Consider the following 18,006-nt stretch of genomic DNA (forward strand, 5'->3'; position numbering starts at 1 on the left):
CCATGAGCTTCTGCAGTGTAAAAACATGGATGTGTAGAGAAGACTGACTCTTAAGAGAGCTTGTGAGTATTTGCGCCCTAATTGTGTATGATGATGGGAGTGTAGGGCGTAAAAAGTGCCTTCCCAGAGTGGAAGTGGTTCCTGGGTAGATAGCCCTGTCCTTCCGAAGACACTTCAGACTCTTAATGAAAAGAGCTGCTCTCGATAAGCATAGCTGTCCTTCCCGATTCCTCTGCCTTGTGCCTGGAAGCCCCTCGATGGCAGTGGGCAGACTGAATTTATCTCTGTGCCCCAATGCCGTGCACAAGCCTGGCACAGAGTAGGTGTGCAGACCACCTTCACTGAATCCGTTCCAGGGCACCCACGATCCAGGCTGTTAGCAAGCCACGCTGGCCTGGTTCTCCTCATTAGTTTCGTTCCCTGAGAAGCGCCAGGTGAAAGGAGAATTTCTCTTTTCTACTATTAGTGTTCTGCCCTGTTTTCTATAAAGGCGAGCATCTAAGTGCAAAAGGAGTAGTTCCGGTTTTTCAAACTGGGGGCTCAGTTCACTCCCCTGCTTGACTGAATTCCTCCTGCTTTTGGGTAATTCTGAGTTTTTGTCTCCTGGATATTTGTTCCCCGGCAGAGGAGTACTCATTAAAAATACATATCGTGCAGTTGTTTACTGGCAGCTAAATGCTGATGTTTGATGGCTGTCTGTAGGCAGGGTGTAGGACGGCCCCAGAACCAGGGCCACTTTATCCATTAGATGTCCCAGGGGACAGACACAGTGCCTAAAGCACAATGCTTTTAGGGGCCCCCCAAAAGGTTTCAATTTCTTTTAAAATCTGAAGAAAACAAGCGAACTTTTTGGGTTCAAAATTATTTTCCTCTTTCTTCCATATCATCCTAAAATATGATTTTTAATTGTATCTCTGGGAGGAGGGGACCCATAGGGCCAAAGCTCCCAGGGCTCACGAGTGCCATCACGAGGCCCTGCCCAGAACCACCACTAAGCACGCCATCCCAGGTGGCGGCGTGGGGACGGTGACGCTACTAGGAAGGGAACAACAGGCCCTCTCTCCTTCTCCTCTCAGTTCACAGGTATGAGCCGGCAGGATGCATTTCTGGCCCTGACTCAGAAAGCCCGGAGGAAGGGAGTGGGTGGAGACGTGACAAGTGACAAACTGAAGGACTGGCTGATCTCGAGGCAGCGGTACTGGGGCACGCCAATCCCCATGGTCCACTGCGTGGCCTGCGGCCCCGTACCTGTGCCTCTGGAGGACTTGCCCGTGACCTTGCCCAGCATCACATCTTTCACCGGCAAGGGAGGCTCCCCACTGGCCACGGCCTCGGAGTGGGTGAACTGCCTCTGCCCCAGGTAAGGAACCACGTGCCCTCGCACCCTGCTGAGGTTTCGGACTCCCTCCTCCCTCCTGGTGCTAACTCTGCTCCCGTCTTCCGGGACTCCCACCAGGCTAGAAAGAACACCATAGGTCTCTGGGGTCCTTTGAGAGAAGGCGCTGGAGTCTGGGGCCCAGCTTCGGTGACGGGCACCCTCTCCTCTCCTTTCTGAGCATGTGATCCAACTGAGGGAAAAGCTACACATTTTCATCACAACTTCCTAAAAGACCACTCTCTTCTATTTTATATGCCAAAGAGCTACTTGGAGATGAGAGATGTTTTCTCCTCTTCGCCTTACAGTTTCCCCATCTTGTGACGGTAACAGTGGAGATTTTATCCCTGGTAGCAGAGTAGAAGCTACCACAGCAAGTTTGCTCAGGGGGTTCGTTCTTTAATATTCTGAAACCCACCGTATTTCCTTCCTTCTTATTTGGGAAGTGGGATTACGTTTTTCTGTCAATTCACTGGCATGTCTCAAATGTAATTTTTAGGATGCCATACCAGCTGATTACACAAATAAATAACCAATACCAAGCTCCAGTATATTCCTTTTTCCCTCTATGGAAAAGCCACTTTTCTCTGCTTTATAGGTTCATAGTGAGGGTGTGCTAAAGTGATTTAGTTCTCTGTCGGCACAGAGCTGAGTCACAAAGTTTGAAATGAGGTAACCACACACCAGTCCGGGGACTCAGACAGTCATGGATTCAGGTCTGGACCCTGCCCGTGAAGTACCTGTGTGGCCTTGGGAAAGTCACTTGACTTCTCTGAGCTTTGGTTCCCTTACCTGGAACTGAAATAATCCCCTTGAAGGGCTGTTCGGAAGACTACGTTAGCACACGTAATCCTGCACAGTGGCCCCCAGCAATCTCCCCGTAAACCGATGTGTTACCGCCATTTACCAAGGACTCGCCAGCAATTCTCCCAGATCCTCATGCAGGTAGTCTTGGGATTTGAGATGGGGCTTGTAGGAAGGGACATCGGAAGCTCTGGGCCATTTTAAGGCAGAAACATGGGCTCCAGGAAGGAAATAGCACATCCTCTTTGTTGAGAAGCAATGCCAGGGCTTCCGGAGACGTTGGTGGCCTTCAGTGGCAATGAGGTTTCCTACCTGACTGCAGATTCCTGGAGGGCAGAGCCGAGGCCTCGGTCTTGGTCAGGCTCTAATGAGCACCCGGGCTGAGAGCCACTGGGCCAGCGTGCCAGACGGGATGGCACAGAGCTAAGGACCACAGGTACCAGAGCCCAACTCACGTGGAGTCCTTACTGTTGAGCTCCAAGACTTTGGGTGGGTTTCTTAACCTCTCTGTACCCTAGTTACTCATCTGCAAAGTGAGCACATGAGTAGTATTTACCTCATAATCCCCAGGGTTACTGGGGATTAAATGAGATAATGTCCGTGAAGTATTGGGCTCTGTGCCTGTTACTTAGTATTAGTATTATCACCGTGGGAGCTAATAATGAGAATGGTAACACCATCACCGTCACCATCATCTCTTCCTCCCACTCTCCAAGCTGCGTCTTCTGCATCACCCAGCTTTTAGTGTCAGCAGTAGAACATGTCACTTGTCTTCAAGTCCAACATGACCATTGAAAAGAAAATCAGCATGGCAGCGTTTAGCCAGATGTTAGTCCTTTTCTCAGTCGAGTCTTGCGTTTTCTTCCTAACTTGTAAGGGTGCGTGCACTCATGGTGAGGGAGGAGAAGTAACCTTTATCTTCCCATTATTTCCCAGAATAGTATCTGTGTTCTAGTTGGTTGCTCTCCAAGTAAAAAGACCTGGCTTTAACATAGAGGTGCACTGTTGAGATCGGTGTGTTAGAGCAGCACGGGAATGAGGGGGTAGGAAATAGGATGAATGGCTGCTACTCCCAGGACCCCCACTACTCCCAGTGGGAGCCCCTGGTTAAAATGCAGGAGGACCCTGGGAGCCCCAGAGCCCTTCCTTCTCCCCCCCTCCCCTTCTGGGGCGCCTGTCTCTCTGCTTAGCCATTTCCATTGAATAAGTGGGCGGTGGGGAGTGGCTGTTTCCTTTTGGTGATATTTGTAAAGCCATTATAAACTGCTTCACAGATGCGAGATATAAATGCAACTCTTCTTTTACTTAAAAATTAAAAACAGACTCAAGCCCCTGCATGCTAAATTAGCAGAAGATTCATCACTTCCTCTTGGGGGCTCCTCCAGCCCCTCCTCATCCCACAAGAACCCCAAGGACTTATATTGCCAAAAGGGCGGCATTTGCAGGGGTGGTCGGCCCTGCTTCCATGCCTCAACAGGGAGAGCCTGGAGTCTGAACTGTGTTCTTCTGTGGCTTCTCTGCCACAAAAGGTCCCTGTTAATAGCTGACTCAACCCATCCACTGCTGATTCAGGCCTTGAGGGATGTTCAAGGGCGCCGAGCCCGCTCTAAGACTCGGCTTGACGAAGGGCACCGTCTTGGGTACCTAGAAGTTACGCTTTTGGCACCTGCTTCTTTCAGTCCTACAGGCCCAGCACTGTAGGAACGTGCTTCACATTGGTTCAGCAGTCGGGCCCTTGGGGAACCTGAGTCCTCGCCACACGTCTGCATCCCTAGAACGAGGATTTCGTTTTCTTTTCAGCCCCTCACACGCCGAGAATCTCCATCCACTTTTTCAACAATAGATCTTCTGTGAGGAACCTGTGTTCAGGCAGCGGTGTCTTGGTAAATGTGTACTATGTAGCTCTCTGGACGGGGAGCTTCGGATTTGTAGTGTTTGCCGATTTCTGTGGTCCATAGGCTCCCACCGAGGGCTGATTTCAGGCCACCAGCCTGATGTCACTTGTCACGGTGGGCGGAGCTGATCCCAGTGGATGTTTACAAGCTGCTGAGTTGGCCTCAGCACATCACTCACTGCCTTTGGGCCTCAGGGATGATTTATCTTCCTAAGGTCGCTGCACTGGACTTCTGCAGCCCTCGCCCTAGAGCAGAGATTAAAAACACACTCCAGTGCATTTTTCAGAGCAACATTTCGCTACATTTGGTTTTCAACTTCTCCTCATCAATTGATTTGCCTCCGAAGCGTCATAACTGCAGTATTGAGCTGAAGACAATCCTGACATGCCTGAAATAGAAGTTCGTGCACAAAGGAGACACTTAGTCCTGCCTGAGCCTTTTAGATTGCTAGATTTTCTACCAGATTTAATTCAGAGAAGTGGAAAATAAGACTTTTAATTATTGAAGACTGAAACTTTTATTTTGTAAATGCCTTTAAAACGTCATTGTGCAGAACGATACAAAAAGAGAGCTTTCTCTGCACTATCTTTTCATGATGTGGCATTGTTCTTAGGACATTTTAAATTCATACTGATTGCCATAGCTTTCTCCAAAGTTAGTGGACAACTGCATTAATATTTGAAAAGGAACCAACTGATGAGCTTCATTTATTTCTTAGGTGCAAGGGAGCAGCCAAGAGAGAGACAGACACGATGGATACCTTTGTTGACTCTGCTTGGTACTACCTCAGATACACCGACCCTCGGAATGCTCACAGGTAGAGCCCTGCCCAAGCTTTTGAGCACGTGTCAGTCGGGGTCTTCTAAGAAGTAAACACCAAGGTGGAATTAGATGTACAAGAGATTTACTGGGGGAAATGCCTGTGAAGCATAAACTGCGAGGGGGCAGGAGTCGGCAGGGAGAGCCCTTAGACCCACCCTGCTGCAGGCCTGACACCTGTGAAGGGAAGGTGGAAGGACGGGGGACTGGCTCAGGAGAGCCTCAGACCACAGTGCAGCTCTGAGAAAGTCTCACCCAGGCCAGCAGGACGCCCTGAGCCAAGCTTGTCCATTGGAGAGTCCCAGGTCGGGCTGAGAGGACTGCTCTGGTCCTCTGCGTGTGCGAGGGCATGGCCTGGCATGAGCACCTAGTGGATTTAAAGATAGAGAAGCTAGAAGATGTTGGTCCACTGGGCTCCCTGAAACAGGCTCTCGTAAAGGGAGTGTTGGGAGATTACTAAATTAGATTCTTCACAGTCAAGTAAATCCCAAGTACAAGAAAAAGCAAAAGCAAAAAGGAAGGAAGTGCTATAGGAATACCCTTCTTGGCCCCGCATTGAACTGCGTTTATACGATCGTAAAGATTTAATGTTATTTATTTAACTGAAAATAATGATGAAATGCACAGGGAGCATGCAGTGTAGGATGTGAGAGAGGTGAGAAGTATCACCTCTTACCACATACAGTCAGTAGGTAATTTCTAAAATTAGTAAATCAATGAAGAGTACGAACATTTTTTTTAATAACTGCCAGAAGAAACAGCTGAAAGAATTCAAAGTGGCCAAGGGACAGACCCTGGGGGAGAAGGGGTTTGTGAAGGAATGGGGCTGGAAACCTTTTTTCTGAATTGTAAACCTTTCCGTGCTGTTTGATTTTTCAGCTATGTGCCTGTGTTTCTTTGACAAAAACAGATATATAAGGGAGAGAGCAGTCGGTAGATAGGTAGAGAGAGAGAATGAAAACAAAACTATCACAGAGCACAGGAAAACTATAGCATACTTCAGAGGCCTTGCCAGCTTGCTCTTGTCCGTGGGACAATTACTCTGAAACCCCGTAGCCCAGGTACAAAAATAAAATGCCTCCTTTATCTTCACTGGTTTTAAAACAATCTATTTCCAGGGAGACAGGTGCTCTTGTCACCCCATCCCCCAATCCTGCCCTGGCATTTGAGTTCAGGCCATTTGAATAGAATCCGGAGTAAGCAGTAGCCGGCAAAGGCAGAAAGGGTGCAGGGTGACCGCTGTCTGGGAACAGCCAGGGTCTCCCCAGTGGACCCACCGAGGGGCCCCTCTTCTGGGTCTTCCTTCTGGAAGGGGCCGTGGTGCATTGCATTTAGCAGCAGCTGGCTTAAGATGCAAAGAGACTTAGCCTTCTGACCTCTCAGAATGCTTCAAAGGATAAGCTTCTCCTGGATGATAGAGTTCCTAACTGGCAAAGATTGCCTGAGACCTTCACGGCCCCCACTTTGGGAATACCATACAGCACATCATTTTCCTCACAAAAGCCGCTGTTCATTTCAGCACCGGCTTGAGTTTTGCTAGATGGTTTCTGGGGCGGATCGTAGATCTGAGCAATAGCGACTTCCAGCATCTCACCCCTTAATTTGTCCCAAACTTGTTTTCGGGCTGAATACCATCCTTGACTTCCCTTTCTTTTCTGTCACCTGGATCAGCAGTTGGACTTCTCTAGAAAACCATTCTTCACAAAGAAAAAAGAAACTTGTTTTGGTTTTACCAGAATACTGGCATGGTGACTGGAGGAGAGAAAAACGAAGCTGCAGTAAGATACTGATGCAAGGTGGTTGGCCAGGCTTCCCTGCTTAGCGACAGGCACGTGCTTCCAGCCAGAGCCAGAGCCTGCCAAGCCCATGCTGGGGGATAAAGGAAAGAAGTGCCCTGAGCTGTGGGCAAGAGAACTCACAACGTATTAAAACCATGGAACGCAAATCCTCCAAAGGCAAAGGTTTTCTTCTTTGGATGGCCTCCTATGGGGACATTTCCCTGGAATGAAGAGGTCTTTCCCCAGCTAGCACTGCTCCCTCTTCCCAACACACACACACACACACACCAAGAGTCCCAGCCAGGAAATAGAGGGAAGTGCCATTTCCTTTCCTCCCCAGCATCCATTAGGACCAGGGGATATGAAAAAGCCTTTCTTTTAGAATCTCTGTGGACTGAAAAGTCTCTATTAGGTGAGAGAGTTGTTGGGCTCTTTAATGACAGTTACCCTAAGTTGGCTTGTTGCAGTCAGGAGGCCATAAACGAGCTCTTGCTGGCTATCTACATTTAAGGCTACTTTAAAAATAAGATCAAGTTTCTGTTTTAAAATGAACATTTAGTATCTACGAGACAGTCCCCATTGTAAACGCCACATCGCCCCCTATTGGTAAGAACTAAAATATCTCAATTTTTCTGTCATAATAAAAATTAAAATCAATCTAGATATTCAAATATGCATTGTACAGAAATACCTTTTTTGCTGGTATGTTTTCCTCTTGTCCTCATCTTACATGAAAATGGCATTTGTTAAAGTATGTCAGTAATGCCTCCTGAAACAGTTTTTATAAATTGTAGAAAGTAACACTGATCTGATGTATTTCTCCTTTGTTATATAAGCTTTTCTCTTATACTTTCTAAAGAAAAGTCATTGTTTTTCTCTGACATAATTTATTTCAGGGCATATGCAAATTACAATCAGTCTGTAATTAATTCATGCAATTGTAGGAAAGCAGGTTTAAAAAAATGACTGTTTCTCTTTCTTCCAGCCCTTTTAACACAGCATTGGCAGATTACTGGATGCCTGTGGATTTGTACATTGGAGGCAAAGAACATGCGGTCATGCACCTGTTCTATGCAAGGTTCCTCAATCATTTTTGCCACGATCAAAAAATGGTCAAACACAGGTGAGCATTTATACTGCTTTGCAAAAGAATTCAGTACCACAAACAGCACCTTAAAGCTGCAGTCAGTTCTTCTGAAGCTGAGTAAATAATACTAGCATGCCGCAGAAGAGTTCTATTTTTCAGGCGTACTTTAGAGGTCATTGTCAGCCTTAACTATATGAAGTGTGTTTCTGTTGCCTAACTGGTTCTAGCAGGTGGTGGTGTATGCTCAGATGGAATCTCGCCTTCAGCTCTTCTCCATGTAACTGAGTTAAATAATTGAGATTTGCGCTTGTGAAGCAAAGAAGAGCGGTTTATAATGTTATATGGCTTTTTATAGCTTCTCAGGAGAGGTCATGTTTATCATCTGGTCCCTCTGTAAGCTCTATTTCTAAGCTCGATTGAATTCTAACTCGATATTTCACTATGATTAAAGTATAGAATGTAAACCTATTGATAAGTTATTTTCCTGTTGGCTTATAATCTGTTTTCCTTTATGTTCAGAAAGTTGTACGTGTGTGCTTTTCCCCATGAAATACATCATTTATTTAAAAGATGTATTTGATGTTTTACGCAATTTAAAGAAGGGAATGAACATCCATTCACCCTGTCCTCAGCTTAAGAAATGGGGTATTACAGGTACCTTGGGATTTCCGGGGACCCTCTCTGACCTCTCTCTTCCTACACCAGGACCCCTCCCCCAGCTAACCCCATCCTGAATCTTGAATTATCCCTTCTTTAGTTTTTTTTATAGATGTATCACCTCTGTATATATTTTTCAACAATATGTATTGTTTCCTTTTCCTGTGTTTGAACTTTTAATAAGTGGAATGTTTCATGTATTGCGTCTTGCTTTCCTCGCTCAGCATTTTTTGGGATTCATCCCTGTTGCTGCATGGAACTGTGTTTCATTCCTGCCTTGCAGCTGTATGATATTCCAGTATATGGAAAGGGAGTCCATACCACCATTAGTGGCTGCTGGACTGTTTTGTGCAGTTATGAACAAAACTGCTGTGAGCATTCTTGTACATGTTTCCTGACCCACATGTGTCAGCATTTCTCTAGAGTGTGACCCTAAGAGCAGACTTGCTGGATTGCAGGGTTTGCACATTTTCACCTTTACTAGGGAACGCCAAACGGTCTTCCAAATGGTTTATATAAACCTACACTCCCTCCAACAGAGAGACGTCTCACATCACTGCCTATGTCTTCATCATTACAACATTTAGTATCATCCAGCTTTTAAAATGTTTCCAAACTGGAGTTGATATAATGGATTGCTCTGTAAGTTAAATTGGAATTTAAAGACACTGCTTAGCTTACTGAGGTTAAGCATGTTTTTAATGTTTAGGGACCTGTGTGTTTTCTTTTCCATTAGATCCCTGTTTCTGTCCTTTGCCCTTATTTCTTCTGGATCATCTTTTATAGCTTGTCGCAATTCTTTAATTATTGTGGATGCTTTTTGAGCAATATGGATTGCAAGTATTTTTTCCCAGTTCTTAGCTTGTCTTGTTTTTATGATGTCTTGTGATGAACAGAAACTCTTAATTTAATGTAGTAAATTTTAATAACCTTTTATTGCTTTTAGTGTCTCAGTACCATTAATGGAACAGTCCATCCATTTCCCCACGATCTGTAGTGCCCTGTCCATCATAAATCAAGTTTTCATATGTATGCGCAGGCCTATTTATAGGGTCTTTATTCCGGCCATTGGTCTGTTTGCTTTTTACTGTGCTAGTTATTTACTGGCTTTCTTGGTTTAATTTTACAAGTCTAAATGTTCAATGAGGGAAGCCCTCCTACTTTGTTCTTTTTCTCTGGAGTGTCAGACCTTTGTTCTTCCATGTAAATTTCAGATTCAGCCTGTCAAATTCCATAGACATATCAATTGGAGTTTAATTGGAATTGCATTGAACCTACATATTTGCTAATATCTTTTCTCACTCTTCTTGCATTTCTGAATCTGAAATCCTTGCCCTTTTATTTGAAATATAACTTTAGAATATCTCTTACGTTCTTTAGTGAAGGTCCATCTGTTAGTTCTTATTTGTCTAAAATACACTTGTTTCAATCTCATTTCTGAGTTTGCTAGCTCAGTGACACATTTAAAACAATGTTGTTAATATATGGTGATGGAAGGAGAACTGACTGGCTGGTGAACACACAGTGGGATTTATAGATGATGTAATACAGAATTGTAACAATTGTCACATAATGCTAAGCGGAAATAAGTCAGACAGAAAAAGCAGAGAACCCTAGGATTTCACTGATATGTGGTATATAAATCAAAAACAACAAAAGAACAAGACAAACAAATGAGAAACAAAAATAAAACAGTGTTGTTGTTTTTTATGTGTTATGTGTCTTTTTCACTTGTTTTGCCTCAGGACAATAATTCAGGCTGACTTGTCTGCCACATTGCCAGGAGCATAATTCCATATATATATATATATGCTGGTTGTGTTGTTTTTTTAATATAGCGTCCTTTAGAATTTTTTTTTTTTTTACAGTGAAAGATTTTTATATTTAGAATTAGCCAGCTGGACTCAGTTTAGATGATTCCAATTTTGTTGGCAACGTCCAAAGAACCATAGTCAGGAGCCAGTTGAACATAGGCTTTCTCTCCACCAGGCCTGATTGGGGTGCTGACCTTGGCCACGTCAGAGTCATAGAGCTTCTTCCCAGCCTGTTTGATCTGGTGCTTGTTGGCCTTGACACCATAATGAACACAGTGTACTGTCGTCTTCTATCTTCTTCGTGGCTGACTCGGCAGTTAGGGGGACCTTGCTGCTGCAGAGTGGTCAAGCTTCTTCCTCCAGGGGGTGCTCTTCCGAGGATATTTCGGCTGCCTTCGATCTGCAGTGTCTTAGGCCTTTAGAAGGTGGGTGACGTGAGGAGCTTTTTTTTTGTGGCTGTGAACACCACCTTTCAGCACTGCTTTCTTTGTCTCCAAAGCCTTTGCTTTGGCTTCGGCTTCGGGAGGGGTAAGGGCTTCCTTCTTGACTTTTGGGTGCCATCTTCATGAAAAGTTAAGATATTTGTTAAAATTGCAGAGAAGTAAAGGGGGAAAATATCTGATTATGTCCCTGTCCAGATAACACTCGTTAACAATAAAAATAAAATAATTAAAAGTAATTAATGCATGTCTAAGATTAAATTTTATAGCTGCACAGAAAGTGAACATTAAATCTCCCTCCCTCCCTGTATCCTGCCCACCACTCTTCTCGACCTAACAGTTTTCTTTTGATTTCTTCCAGAAAAAGATTTTGCGTAGCTCCATGTTTCTGTTGATACGTATACTCATTTTTAAAAATGTTTACATATATATCTTTTGCTTTTTTGAATTAATGATGTATCTTGGTGGTCTTTCTATGTTAGCACATGCAAATCTATTTTTTTTTTTGCTAATTTAATATTTATTTTTGAAAGTTATTTAAATTCAAATTTATTCTTTTTAATTTATTCATAATATTCCATCAGATGGATACATAATTTATGTAAGCAGTCACCTATTTTTTCGATTGCTATTATAAAAAACCAGTGATTCTCTACATCTATACTCTTGGCAGGTATTTGGGATCATATCTGTGGGTTCAAGTCCTAACACTGGGGAATGCTGGGTCAAAGGGTTCGTGTTTTAAAGTTTTGGATGGATAGAAAATATATTGCTTGTAAAACTTCTGTAATGCACATTAAAACCCAGTTTCATTAAAAAGGGGCACACTGAAAGCTCCCTCCCTTCGCTCCTCCTCTACAAGCACACACGGGTTAAAATCTACTGTGCAGAAAACTAATTTAGAATCTAAATTAAATACTTAAAATAATTGTCTTCTCATGGGTCCCAGAGAGCTTTATGGGTAAAAATAAACTGGTCTACATCAGAAGGACACCAAACACATGAGCAGCATCGATCCTCAGGTAGTAAATTAGGTAAAATGCTTGTACCTTGAGTTGTAGAATTTATGATTCTGCCTTGCATCTCTTCTTTATGGAAAGTTCTTTATCTCACTAGATAAAGATTACCCTTGCGGATGGAAATCGTGCCCTGTTATGTCACAGTCTAGTGGATATTGTACACTCTCAGTGAATATTTGTTTAAATAAATTGAGTTTAACCCCTTCATATAAATAGTTAGAAGTTTATGTTCTTCCAAGGAAAGGTTCTCCTTGGGATAGGGAGAATTGGACAGAGGTTAAGGTCAAAGACCAAATACAACACGAGAAATATTTCCTTCTCGGGGAGGTCTGGAAACAAAGACCATAAATGATTTCTGGCTCCTTAACAGTAGGGCACATTTCTCCAGCTTCTGAACAATTATTTGTAGAAGTAACAAGTGAATCAATAAATTATTCAATGGCTAACTATTTTAAGGTATAGACAGGGTCTGGCTACATTTATGAATTCTTTACAGTGGTTTGAAATTATGTTCCAGGAGAAAAAAGGTTTGCAGAATTCTGATACCATTTTTAAATACAGTTTTTGGGATGACTTTGTTTCTACTCAGTTGAATTTCTAATTTGCAAAGCTCCCAGGTACACATGGAACTTACTTTACTGTCAACTTTAAGGGACAGCTATATGGCATAAATGGAAATGTATCTCTGCGGCATTTGGGGTTTTTAATAAATTCTTTACAAGATAGTAAGATTCTATACCATGCCTTCCCACCCCTAACCCCCAAAGACAGAGATTTATTTTAAGTACTCAGAAGTCTGATCTTTTTGAAGGAACCGGAAGCCATCTTTTCTGTGTTTCTCAACACAATCAGCAGGATTCCCCCTGTTCAATCACATCAGGGCAATAGCAGCCCCTGAAAACTGCCTCTGAGCATCACCTCTTTATGGGAGGTGTTTTGGTAAACCCATCAGTCACAAATGAAATGAAAATCGACCTCTTCCTGTCATTCAAAACGCTCCAATTAGAATGTTTGAAAGCCTCCAAAAAACTTTATCAAGCTGGCCTAGGAGGAAAAATTGAGACCTGTCAACCACATATGTCTTTGTATGTATTAGTTATTTTTTCTGAACTGTATATAAATCAGAATCTTACGTCTACTTCTGTACTCTTTGGAGTAGCATTGTCATTTCAGAAAGATACTTAAGACAACAGCTGGTCTGCTCTTGTTTTCACTTCTCGGCCCCTTGGCCACTGTCTCAGTAGTAGCTGTAGACAGAGCCCCAAGATCTCTGTCCCCTGCTGAGTCGGGCCACTGATTAGCATCTGCACAAGAAAACTAACTCCTTTGGTTCTCAGTGGCCTCATCAGTTAGGATTTCAATCACCTCTGAGCCCCCTTTTCACTCTGTAATTCTGGTTAAATTTTTTCAAATATAAGCAGCAAAGGTTCATGGGGCTATTTATATTTACTACTAATCTTTCCTGTTTTCTAAAAGTGCCCTGGTCTATTTTTTCATCACTTGCACTGTTAGCTGTGCAGTTTGAATGTTCAGAAGGTCCAGAAGGTCTCCTTACCATTTACAAAAAGCTGGCCTCTGGGTTGGGCGTGCCACCATGGGGACAGCAGGTGCCGGAGTCGCGTGCCTGAAACACCAGGTTCATGATGAAGTCACAGTTAATGTCAGCAGGACATTTGCCGAAGAAGGATCAAGAAACACTGTAAAATGTTTTCCTCTCCAGCAGGCAAAGAAATACAAATTAAACAGCAGTGAGGTGCTGTTTTCCATATTGCAAAGAGCCTGGGACGAGAGCTTGCACGCTCGTGCTGCAGAAAGGCAGTTTGGAACAATGTTTCTGCAAAGCATTTCAGCAATCTATAGTGACAGCCTTAAAAATATGCACACTTTGGACACACTAATTGCACTTCTAGACATTTATTCTAAGGAAATCATCGGAAATGCAAACTTAGGCACCAAAGTGTTCGCGTGTTATTTCAGAAGCTAAAATTTTAGCTGCAACCAAAACGCCCCAAAATGCTGAGAAAGAGTAAATCAAGGATAGCCTATGTGTACGGAGGACTCTTGTACAACTCTTTAAAATTATGGTATAGAGAAGGTTTAGTAACACGGAGAAATGCATCTGAAGTGATGAGAAATGAAAAAGCAGGATACAAAGTGGTAGATACAGTTTGTTTATTGCTGTCTTTGTATGTACACACACGGACATACACGTACAACGTGCAAGAGAAAAGACAAGAAAAAATTATGCCAGTGCATTAACACGAGTTTTCTCTGGGTGGTGAACTTTATTAATGATTGTATTCGTTTTTTAATGTGCTGCTGATTTTTTTCCAGATTTCTTTTTTTTACAACAGTGATGTAACTTTATAACAGAAGAAAAAAGCATGTACAGTAGATATTCTGCATCAGGGAGATGCGCTGAGCCTCCCAGTTTGATTGGTGGGGGCGGGGTATGAGCTGCGGCTGGACATCAGCACTAAGTGGACACCTCAGAGCAGCGCGTTGCCATGGGAGAAGGGGGCGTGGCTCACCGCCACTGACCCGAGACAAGGAAGCCTCTTCTCTCCCTTTGAAAGAGAGGCCGAAACATGGCACTCTTGTCAGTTCTTGCTGTTGTTGTTGAATGAATACAACTCAGAGAGACACTAAATGCCCTGAATTGAAATTCTCGCAGCAGTTTGCAGTCCACAGAGTGGTGGCGTCAGAAACCGCTGCTCCTTCGTTAAGGACTATCTCCTGACTGGGGAGAAGTCAGCAGGTCCTGGTCCCTGGAGCTTCTTCCTGTTCTCTGATCACACCGGAAATGGAGCTCTTGGTAGCCGAGAAAGGAAGGGAAGAGAAGGGAAGCTGTTTCGTTGTTTGTTTTTTTCAGTTTCAGGTGTACAAAACAATGCAGTAGTTAGACATTTCACCCCTCACCAAGTGATAACCCCTCCCCATGTATTGCCCCTCGGCCATCGTATATGGCTGTTACAGTTCCATTGACTCTATTCTCTATGCTGTCCTCCACATCCCGTGACTACATATATTAAATTAAAGTTGACACACAGTATTATTCAGCCTCAGGTGTACACTGCAGTGGTCAGGCATTTGCACCGTCCATGAAGTGGTCTCCCTAATAAGACATGTGCCCATCTGACACCCTACAACAGAGAAGAGAAGCTTTGCTTGAGTCTCACGTATCGATAAGGCCTCCTTCCATGCTGCTGGCTGGCTGCTAGGAAATAGAGATGGTGGTGATTTAAGAATGAGCCTCAGCTTAATACTTTGAAACTGGCTAATGACGTGAGCATGACGTCCTAGACACAGGGCAGGGAAGAAGAGGAAGGTGAGCTCGGTCGGGAAAGTCCAAGCTCAAGACTGTTTTCAGAGATCCATGCTGCCTGTTTTCTCTTCTCCCGATCTGCACAGCAGCGCCTGACCAGGTCCGGAGTGGGCGGCAGGCCATCTAGGGCTTCACGTGTAGGTCAGTGTCATCCACAGTGACTAGTCAGGGCTCTGCTGAGTCCTGAGGTTCTTGTAGCCACATCTTAGATAGCACATTCCTTGTATGCAGTGATTTTTTCACAGGTGCCTGAGATAGCTATCCGTGTTCTGAAATGCCTTGTTTTTCCTATGAATTCGCAACCCTCCTCACCCTGCCCTCCTCCTCAGTTTCTTCCTCCTCTCCATCTCTCCCTTCCTGCCTTCCTTTCTTGATGGGACAAAGGTGGCCTGCAGTGACCAGCAGGTATCAGCTGTTGTAATTTCTGAATTAGCACAGCCCAAACTATCAAGGAAACATTGAAGATTCATCACTTGTCATCATTCTTCTTGCCTACGGCCATGCTGCAGCACACGCCACATAACCCACCTCCAGTGGTAGTAAGGAGAAGTAAGAAGAAAGCCGACTCAGAGAAGAAAGAGCACAAATGTATTTTCGTGAAATGAAACCATCTAGAACCTTCCTCAAGGCAGAGTCACTGCATGATGCCCCCGTTTTTCATGGTCCCCGAGTCAGAAGGGGTTTGTTGATGGTTTAGAGTTGCAGGTTTTTCATGTTCTTTTAAAGGCCCTTGCTGTACTCAGTCACTATGATGAATGAATCACTCAGTTGCGTATCCAAGTTTGTCCTACCATTTGTTGACTGAATGAATGCATGAGCAAGTGGGAAATACGTGACACCAGTCGCGATAATGCTAATTATCTTGATGGTGAACTTGGCCATGTGGTGTGATCTCTGCTCCAGCAGGACTGGGTTCCAAGTCCAGCAGGGCCCTCGCTGTCCCCTTGACCCTCATTCCCATGCAGCAAGTATGACATTTGGTGCCTCTTCCCTGTGGTGGTGACAGTTATTTATGAGCCTGTCGTAGGCCGCCCATCTTATTGTAAGCTCTCTGATGAATTGCAGAGTGCTCTGTACCAATTGTCGCTCAGATGCGTGTTGAATAAATAAAGTGTGACTCTTCATTCAGAGTTGAACTACACATGGGGGTGGATGTGGAACCAGATTCCCACAGCCCTGTCTGTGGAGCTTCCCTGGTGGCCCTGGAAGAGTGGGGGGTGGGGGGGGTCCCTGGGAAACAAGCAGGATTCCAGGAGCTGGGAAGCACCCCTGCCCCACTGTGAACTTATGTACAAACACTCCTGGGGTGCTCTCCCGTCTCATTCCCTTGGTCCTGCTGACCATCCTGTGAACTTGAAGTGGACAGACTTTGAAATCTTTGCACCTCTCCCTGCAAAAGGGTCATGGCCACAACTGGACGCCATAGCACCCCTTGCCTGCCCTTCATTTGCCTCTTTCTTCCTTCATCTCTCGTCCCCCTCCACGCTATCCCCACCTCTGCTGCTGGCAGGTTTATTTATTCATGGGAACAAACTTGATTGAGTTCAAACCAGTTAAGCTTTACTGCATCTAGTGTGAACTAGGCCCTGGGAGGGGTCTTCAGGGATTTTCCTTCTCCTTCCTCAGAGGAAAAAGGCAGACAGAGAAGCAGCTCACCTGCATGCACAACAAAATTTAGTGTCTGCCAGATGTAGTTACAGGTACCACACTGAACACACCAATAAAGAAAGAGCAACCAGTTCTGACCGGGAAGGCCCGAGATGCCTTCCCAATGGAGGTGGCATTTGAGTCGAGCCTGGAAGGAGCAGAGTTTTGACAGATGGGTTGTTTTGATGGCACTTCAGGGAACTGGGTGAGTGAGAACATGGAAGATCTTATGGGCAACATGTGGAAAGAGCAGAGGAAGTAAAAGGGAGTCAGAGAAGTCCTTGATGGCCACTCTGAGGAAGTGGAACTTGATTTGGAAGTAATTGATCTTCAGATACGACTAGACTCTTTCTTTTCCCCCCTCACAACTCTGAGGGCGCTCAGGCATTGGTTTGGTTCAGTGATAGCAAGCAGGCTGGCTCCCTGCGGGTAGGCAGTGCTTTGCCCAGCAGGATACCTCTTGGGCTGGGCTCAGTGCCAGACACACAGAAGGCACTCAGTATACACCTGCTGAATACAGAAACGCTAGATTTCACTGGTGACTCTGCTTTCTGCGAAAGTGGTGCTAAGAATTCTGAGTCTCAGTCTGAGCCACCCAGGCAGTGCTGCCCTCCCGGGATCAGTGATATCTAAGTGGTGGGAGGCCGGGCACATGTGCCAAGTCTTCCGTTTCTGCACATGGTGATCGTCTGAGACGAACCCTGCAGAACTGCAGCCCTGGGGGAAGGGAGCCCGGTGAGCGTCAGGCACCAGGTGGCGGTGTGTTTCAGAAAGTACGGCTTACTTCATTTCACTAGCAGGCCTGTTTTGGTGCACTGCTATGTGTGCAGGGACGCCTGCCAGCTTTGGGGACACGCCCCTGAGATGCCTCATAGTGAAAGGGTTAGGAGTGGGTTTGAAACGGGCAGAATTAATCGGCGGTGTTAGCTGCCGGGCTAGTGGGACCCTCGATGGGGAGATGGCGCCTGGAAGGGGTTCTGGGGCCTCCAGGAGGGTGGTCATTCTGGTCATTGACTCGGGTGTTGGTTACACAGGTGTGTTTATGTTGTGACAGTTCATCAAGGTTTACCACTAGGATTTACATACTTTTCAGTATGTGTGCTGGACTTCATTTAAAAGTTTACTTTCAAAAAATAAAGAAAGACAGAGAGAACATTGTAAAAGAAGAGGGCCTAATGCTGTACTCCGCTTCTTGCAACTATATATATATATATATATATATATATATATATATATATATATATATATATATATATATAATTGTAGTTGACATTCATTATTGTTCAGCTTCAGGTGTACAGAGCAGTGATCAGGCATCTATATCACCCCTGAGGTGTAACGGCTGT

At 44.6% G+C, this 18,006-nt stretch overlaps 1 protein-coding gene across 1 annotated transcript in view; it reads left to right on the forward strand.

The window, feature by feature from the left end:
- The window catches only part of LARS2 (leucyl-tRNA synthetase 2, mitochondrial), a 125,164-nt gene that overhangs the window by 80,129 nt on the left and 27,029 nt on the right, over positions 1 to 18,006 (forward strand). The window contains exons 12-14 of the mRNA XM_081072814.1: positions 1,077 to 1,360; positions 4,793 to 4,891; positions 7,657 to 7,794. Of these exons, the coding sequence (XP_080928940.1) occupies positions 1,077 to 1,360; positions 4,793 to 4,891; positions 7,657 to 7,794 (521 nt within the window). The remainder of the gene's footprint in view (positions 1 to 1,076; positions 1,361 to 4,792; positions 4,892 to 7,656; positions 7,795 to 18,006) is intronic.

The sequence above is a fragment of the Rhinolophus hipposideros genome (genome assembly GCF_964194185.1).
Source record: "Rhinolophus hipposideros genome assembly, chromosome: 14".
NCBI classification, from domain to species: Eukaryota; Metazoa; Chordata; class Mammalia; order Chiroptera; family Rhinolophidae; genus Rhinolophus; species Rhinolophus hipposideros.